Source organism: Malurus melanocephalus, unplaced genomic scaffold (assembly GCF_030028575.1).
Source record: "Malurus melanocephalus ecotype Western Australia unplaced genomic scaffold, MMel_1.1 scaffold_947, whole genome shotgun sequence".
Lineage (NCBI taxonomy): Eukaryota > Metazoa > Chordata > Aves > Passeriformes > Maluridae > Malurus > Malurus melanocephalus.
Window position 1 is genome coordinate 111,449 of NW_026624179.1, and position 8,198 is coordinate 119,646.

At 52.8% G+C, this 8,198-nt stretch overlaps 1 protein-coding gene across 1 annotated transcript in view; it reads left to right on the top strand.

Annotated features, from left to right (window-relative positions):
* Nucleotides 1–8,198, top strand: part of HIVEP3 (HIVEP zinc finger 3) — a 99,769-nt gene that overhangs the window by 70,185 nt on the left and 21,386 nt on the right. The window contains exon 6 of the mRNA XM_057386279.1: nt 6,985–7,160. Coding sequence (XP_057242262.1) covers nt 6,985–7,160 — 176 coding nt within the window. The remainder of the gene's footprint in view (nt 1–6,984; nt 7,161–8,198) is intronic.

An 8,198-nucleotide genomic window follows, 5' to 3' on the forward strand; every position in this document is an offset into this window, starting at 1 on the left:
TTTCCATAACTGACCTCAATCCCAAACAATTTATTCAGGAATTTTGGGCTCTCTTKAGTCAGATCCTGCAGGGAGGGCAGGCAGTGCTGGGAAATGGAGCCCTCAGGGAAGGCCGGGAGTCAGAGTCCTCCCTCCCCACCATGAGGGACAGAGTGACAAAAGCAGCCTGGAGAGATTTTGATGAGATTGTCATGGGGCAGGAGGTGCAGGAGGAGCTCTCTGGGCAGCCAGCAGTGGCTGTGTCAGCCCCGAGTCACCGGGATTCAGCCCCCATCCATAACGGCATTGCTGCGGAAATCGGTCAGTCGGTCCTGAGGGGGCTCGGGGTGGGGCAGCTGGGAGTGGGATTGGTCATCCGGGGAGATTTCTGTGCCAGACATGCCCCATGAATATTTTATGAATCAGCTGGATGAGCTGTGGTTTTTGTTTGGTTTTTTTTTTTTTTTTTTATCTCATTTTTTATTCTATTTCTATTTGATCTTCCAAGGCAGCTGCTGGAGCAGTGCCCAGGGCTGGGTGTGAGTGCTCAAGTGGGGACTTTTGGATTGTGATCCAACCTGTCTGTTGGTACCTAGGCAAAATAAAACAACCCAGCCTTGTGTTAGCAGTGATGCAGCTTTGATTTATCCTAAAAAACATCCAAAAAATATCAAAAATCTGCCTGCAGATGTGGAGGCAGCTGCCACACACCCCTGGCACTGCAAACACAAACAATGCAGCAGCTCTTGGCTTGCTTTGGGTTCCCTTTTCCTGCCCCTGTGGTGGTGGATAAGGAGTTTGGGTTTAGTTTGGATTTTGGGGCTCTGCAGGAACTGGGTGAGGAGTTTGGATGAGGACTTTGGATTTAACTTGGATTTAGTTTGGGGTTCAGGGCTCTGCAGGGGCTGGATGAGGAGTTTGGGTTTAGTTGGGGTTTCAGGGCTGGATGAGGAGTTTGGGTTTCAGGGATGAGGAGTTTGGGTTTAGTTTGGATTTTGGGGCTCTGCAGGAGCTGGACGAAGAGTTTGGGTTCAGTTTGGGATTCAGGGCTCTGCAGGATGTCCTGTGCCATCCTCTGGGGACAGGGACACTCAGCCCAGCCCTCAAATGAAGCCTGGGGATTCCTGCATCACCTGGCTGCTCTTAAAACAGGATTTAAGGCAGGGAAGCCCTGGAGGGACTAATTAGTGAGTGCACTAATCAGTGAACCGCTCATCTGTTCTGCTTGGGTGGCCAAAGCTGAGCACTCACCTCGAACTGGAATCCTCTCACCTCGCACTGGAATCCTCTCACCTTGCACTGGAATCCTCTCACCTCGCACTGGAATCCTCTCACCTTGCACTGGAATCCTCTCACCTTGCACTGGAATCCTCTCACCTTGCACTCTGCTCCCGCTTTTCCACCTGTCAAAGGCTGAACAGGTGTGAAATCCTTAAATTTGGGCAGGGGACACCTCCTTGAGGACCTTGTCCATCCTTGTTCCATGGTCAGCTGAAATTTTCCACACCCTCACTGCTGGGGTGTCCCTGAGTGTCGCACCCTCACCCCTGGGTGTCCCTGGGGTCTCCCTGGGTGTCACAGTGCCACTCCTGGGTGTCCCTGGCTGTCACACCCCCACCCCTGGGGTGTCCCTGGGTGTCCCTGGGGTGTCCCTGGGTGTCACACCCTCACCCCAGTGGTGTCCCTGGCTGTCACACTACCACTCCTGGGTGTCCCTGGGTGTCACACCCTTACCCCTGGGGTGTCCCTGGGTGCCGAGGGCTCCTCCCCTGCAGTTCCCCTGGAGATCAGGAGGAATTCTGCCTGTCCAGATCTGTAATTCCCACCAGGAACAGGAGATTTCCGTGCCGGCTCCTCCGGTGTCCGTACCCATCCCTTGGCTGTGGCAGTGCCTGTTGGCCTCGGTGCGATTCCCTGTCTGGGAAATCGGGACATTCCGGTGTTTTGTGATGCTTTTGGGAAGCTGGGAATGGCATTGCCTGCTGTGGGGTTTGTGMAGGGTTTGTGAAGGAATCCTTCTGTGTGCTCTGCTGGGGTTTGGCACGAGCTCGGGGACGTTTCCTGGTGACCGTCTGGCCTTGAGGTCACACCTGTGTGCGGTCAGCCTCGGCCAGGCCCTCCCAGCTGGTGTTTCCCCAGGGATTCCACGGGAAAAGCTGAGAATTCCTGTGGCACCCTCGGGTTGGGAGCGGTCACCTCGCAAGGAGCAGTGAGGAAGGCAATTAACGATCGGTAATTAGCGGCGCTGTGGCGGTTACGCGTTTATCCGTGATCTGGCACATTCTGCAGGAGACAYGAAGCAGAAATCAGATTAATTAATCCCAGAGTGGCCTGTCAGGAACTTCCCAAGGATTTAGCTGAGCCAGATGAGTGGGCAGCCCGGTGACAGATGAGAATTGCCACCAATAAACCCCAAATCTGACACCAGAGGCGGCAGCTCCGGAGCCTGACTCGGTTCGCTTGGCAGGAGCCAAACCCAGCGGCTCAGGACAGGGATCAGATATCCCATTCCTGCTCCTGTGAGCCCAAAATCCAAAAAACAAACCAGGGACTTCATCAAATGTCAAAACCAGCCAAAGAAATACTTCTTCAGTCGCTGTGAAAGTTTCCAGGGCTGTTCTTTGATGCAGCAATCATGAGAAATCACAGAATTCAGGCTGCCCACCTTGATCATAAAAATGTCACTGCCGTGCCCAGGCTGTGACCAGCAGAGTCCCATCAGCAAAGCCTTTGCGGGGCAAATTTTTAAATTCCTGGTGGAATTTAAAAAAAAAAAAAATTTGGAAAAGGAAGGAGGAGGGAAGGGGTGACTCAGTGCAGCTGTCAGGAATGAAAGTCCCAGAAACCTGCTCTGCCTTCCCTCCTGCCAACCACCAAACTTCCTTCCCACTGGCTGTCCGAGGTTTTATCCTGTGGTTTCCAGCCACAGGGAGAGTTTGGATTTGGCTCACAGCACTGAGGGGGAAAAAAAAGAAGTGTTTGTGGCTCCAGAGGATGGTGAGGAATTTATAACGGCAGATCCTGAGAGCTGAAGCTCCAAAGGAGTAAATTCTTGGTGGTTTGGGTTTCAGCTGAAGGGAAGGAGCTGAGACAAAGCTTTCTCCAGGTTTGTGTTTTCCCATTGTTGGGTTTCCTGTGCCCCTGGCAGGGATGGCCCATCCTGGGGCCACCAGGGCTCCTGCACTGCTAAAGGTGACACCAGCACTGCCATGCCCGTGCCAGTTCCTCCTGCCCTAAGAAGGGTTTGTAGCGGTGACCCAAAATGAGCCAGTAGGATGCACCGAAAAACCTTTCAAAAACACATCAATGCTGGATTTTTATCTTTGTGTGTTCAGATTTGCTGATTTTCATCTTCCAGTTTGAAAGGACAATTCCCTAAACCAGTGCCTGGGCTCCTAATGGCCCACTAACCCTCTGTGTTCTGAATGATTGAAGGGAGGGTGGCACGGTAGGAGCTGGGAATTGCTGAACATGGCATCCTGAAATCCACAATGGGATCCTGAATCCCATTATGGCATCCTGAATCCTACGTTGGGATCCTAAATCCCATGATGGGATCCTGATATCCACAATGGGATCCTGATTTCCACAACGGGATTCTGAAATCCACGGTGGGATCCTGAATTCCACAACAGGATCTTGATATCCTCAAGGGGATCCTGATTTCCACAACGGGATCCTGAAATCCACAATGGGATCCTGAAATCCACAATGGGGTCCTGAAATCCACAATGGGATCCTGAATTCCACAACGGGATCCTGAAATCCACAACGGGATTCTGAATTCCACAATGGCATCCTGAATCCCACAGTGCTCTGGAGGAGAAGCCCAGATTTGCTGGCACAAGCTCCAGCTGTGGTGATTCCCGGGATCTCCCTGCAGCAAACCTGGTGGGGCGAGGAGGATCCTCTGCCTGGGGTCAATCCTCACACAGAGCGAGGATTCATCCTCCTGATGCAGATCAGATGGACATGTGGGGAAAGGGAAACCAGGATCACATGGAAGGAATTATGTCCATAAATCCMTGGCAGGTGGCATTGGCAGCAGCATCCTCTGGGTTATGGCACTGCCACCTCCTGCTTTCCCCCTGGCTGGTTTGGCATTCCTGAAGATGAGCTGGCTTTTCCTCCCTTTCCCTGCCCATTTCCCACATGGTCTCTGGGTATTCCTGAAGATGAGCTGGATTTTCCTCTTTCTCCCCTCTCCCTGCCCGTTTTCCCCGTGGTCTTGGGGAGCTGTGGAAAAAAATAATTGAAAAGCTCTGCTGGAGCCTCCCATAATGTCAGAAAAACGGTGGTGCCCAGTTCCAGATTAAACCACGGGTCCCTTTCAGTGCAGCCCCRGTGGCTTTGGTGAGGCTGAGGAAGGGACAGAGTGACATTTCCATGGGAGGCTGTAATTCAGGGCACTGCGAGTGCCAGAGAGGCCATGGAGRGGATGGAGCAATTCCAGTTTGTATCTGGATAAAGGAACAATTCCAGGTTTTGACTGGATAATAYTGATAAAGGAGCAATTCCAGTTTTTAACTAGATAAAGAAACAATTCCAATTTTTAAATGGATAAAGCTGATAACGGAGAAATTTCAGTTTGTAACTGGATAAAGGAGCAATTCCAGCTTTTAACTGGATCAAGCTGATAAARGAGCMATTCCAGTTTTTAACTGGATCAAGCTGATAAAGCAGCAATTCCAATTCTTAACTAAATAAAGCTGATAAAGGAGCAATTCCAGTTTTTAGCCAGCCAGTGGTTCCCAGCACAGGGACAGGCAGGAAGGAGGAGCATAAGGAAGCCTCCGGTGCAACCCTGAAGAGACAAAAAATGAGGATTGTTGATGCCTTCTGCTCCTTTGGATGCTGTCAYGTGAAGTCCCTGGTGGAATGGAAAAGGGATATCACCAATTCCCAGGAATTAGTGAGGTGTGCCTGGAATCTGTGCRGTTCAATGGGGATCACTGGGCACACTGGGAAGGAGACTGGGCATGGTGTGAGCTCTTTGGACACCACCTCACCCCTCCCAGGCCAGACAATGAGAGCCTCGTGATGCAGGGTTTAGATGTTGGGGGTTTTAGGGTTTTTTTGGGATTTTTTTTTGTTGGTTGGGAATGTTACGATGGGGTGGYGTTGCTGTGGCTTTGGTCACAGGAGATAAAATGAAGGTTCTGGGGCACCAGTGACCCTGGTGATGATCTGGAGAACTTCTGCTGCTGCTGAARGACAAACACAAACTGTCCCCACACGTGCTGGACCCCATGATCTGGTTCAGTCTCGGGCTGCTGCTGGTTCAGACTGGGACTGCTCAGACACCCAATTTTCCTCTCTTTTCTCCGATCTGTGTCCAAACCAGAATCTGTGAGCTCATYCCCTGAATTCATGAGCAGCTCGGCCCCTCTGAGCCTCTCCCATGCCTCTGAATAGATCAGGGGGGCTCAGCCTGACTGAATGGTTCAGTCTCGACTCACTTCCCGCGCCCAGGAAAATCATCCTGAATTTCAGCTGCAGCTCCCCCAAACACCCCCAGGAGCTGARATTGCCTGGACTCTTCCTGAGAGATGGAACAAAGCGTGGGGAAGACCCGCAGTCCCTGCAGGGGGACTCAACACCTCTGAATCCATCCTTGCAGGCGGCTGGGATGTGTTTCCATGGTGCAGACCATGCCATCCCCACCCTGTCCATCCAGGGCTGCATTAACCATCTTCGTGTATTTTTTAAAACTAATTTTTAAATGACCCCTATTCTTCCTCCTTATATATATATATTTTAGTATTTATCCCATATTAATTTATTGAAGTGTTCAGTCCATTCCAGTGCAGCTGTTTCTGTTCAAGTTTCCCYTCAGTCTGGCTGCTCCTTCCTCACCATTCTGGTTTGGAACAGGCCTCACTGGGAAGACACTGATGGTGTCGAATGCCTTCGGATCTCCCATTAAGAGGCTTCAGGCAGCCRGATTTTTCCAGGGTGGATGTTCAGAGATTTCCGAAGAGCGGCCTCAATTCCTCCAGGGTGGAAAAATGACTTTGCAAGAAGTGCCACGCTTGAGAAATCTGGCCTCTTTCAGACCCGAGGGGAGCGATTTCGCGTTACCTTATTCTCCTCGTGCTGCGAGCGCAGGAAATTGCAGAGTTCGTTTGCCGAGCAGCGGGAGGTGGAAAGATTTGTCTCAGCCTTACGAGGGGTTGTTCAAACCCCCATCCTGCAGCCTTCCCTGTGCATTAATTCACGGGCAGAAAATAAAATATGGGATGGGAAGGAAGTATGGCCGATCTCGTTCTCTCGGGTAAACCTAAATGGTGATCCTGTGCTGTGGATAAAAGGGTCTGGAGCCTGCAGTGTTTGCATTTAGCGGTGGCACAGTTTATTTATTATAAAAAAGGATGTTTTCTTCTCTTTGTCTTTCTCTTCTTTCTCTTTTCCCCTCATTCTGGGGGGCTCAGTCAGGCCATGCAGGGATCACAGCTGGAAGTGTGGCAGCAGTGACCTCTCGGGTGGTTTTGAGCAGCCCCGGCGGGTGGGRAGGCTCTGTCCCACGGCGTTTGGCCGGGATGTGCTTTCCCAGTGCCCTGCACGGTGCAGACCCGGAGYGGGCACATTCTCAAAGGCAGCGAGTGAGAGGCAGCTGGGCTGGACTGGGACACAGCCTGTCCARACTGGCCTGAGTGCCTCAGTTTGARGATGGGGACATCAGGACAGCGGGGTGCCCCTGTGACTTCTCTGAGCCTTTGGGATTYTTGCCTGCATGGAGCAGGTGTAGGACACGAGATCCCATTCCAGATGAGAGATCAGGTGTCTGGAGGCCTCTGGGCACAGGCTTTGGGTGATAATTTGCATAATTCAGCCCAATTCCCCCGAGCTACCAAACAGCAACCAGGACCTGTGGTGCCCGTAACTGAACTAACCCAGCAAAGCTGTGACTTCTTCTGCCGAGGTGGGAATCTGGAATCTGGGAATCTTCTTTTTTTTTTTTCTTTTTTTTTTCCCCCCCTTTATCACGCCCCCTGTTGCTCATAGGTACAAATCAAACGAAGAGTATGTGTATGTGCGAGGCCGCGGACGAGGGAAGTATGTTTGTGAGGAGTGTGGAATTCGCTGCAAGAAACCCAGCATGCTGAAGAAGCACATTCGCACGCACACAGACGTCAGGCCGTACGTCTGCAAGTACTGTAACTTTGCTTTTAAAACCAAAGGTAAGACACAGCCGCCTCTGCCAGCCGCTCCAATGGCTCTGCCAGCCTGCCAGGGGGCACTGGCAAAGGGCAAGGGAAGGCTTTGCCGGGGGCTGCACACCCGCAGGAGATGGAGGGAGGGGGATGAGGGAGCTGGAACTCGGTCGGTGCTGGCGGAAAGGAGYGGCTCGGCGCTGGGCTGCACTCACCGGAGCGTCCCTGCCGTCCTCCTTGTRCTTCTCCCGGGGAAAAGTCCTGAAATGCGGCTTCCCCAGCAGGGCTTTCCAAATGAACCTGCCCCGAAACCAGAGCGGGAGCTGCAGGCTCCTGGCTGAGCCCTGGATCCGGGCTAGGGGTGGCTTTTCCTGCTGGTGCTCTCCCGATCTGCCCATTCTCATCCTCCACAGCTGCATGTGGCTTCCACATTCTCTGTATCCCATCAAGGGACCTTCTCCCCAAAGATCTCCATCCCAGGACATCGAGTCATCAATGATCCACCCCTCATTGCCACCGGGAGCTCTTTGCCATTGCTTGGGGAGGGTGTGAGCRAGCACTGCCAAAGCCTGCAAACCACCAGGGAAAAAAAAATCCTCAGTTCAGAGAGAAACAGGGAATGGAACATCCCAAACGTGCCAGAGGTGCCCGGGTGTCTTTAACTTCTTGTCAGGGTCTGGCACCGTGGGTTGGACAGAGCTCTGATGGCAGTGGGTGCCGGGATAAAGATATGGATTATGGTTTGACGCAGATTTGTGAGTTCAGGGAGCTTTGGACAATGSCTGGGGTGCCWRGGGGGACTTTGGGGTTTGTCCCRCGCAGGAGCTGGGCTGGGWGATCCCTGTGAGTCCCTTCCAGYGCAGGAGGTTCTGAWACACCCGCTGGGTGTGGCTCCATCAGTCCCGGACGGTGACACAGCCGGGAGGGGTCGGGACCCGAGAATGACCCGGTGTCACCCAGGCAGTGGCACGGCGTGGAGGTGGGGAGGGGACACCGCGGGGGCTGTGCCACCTGAGCTGGCCCCGAGGTGACAGAGGGGACACCGCGGGGGCTGTGCCACCTGAG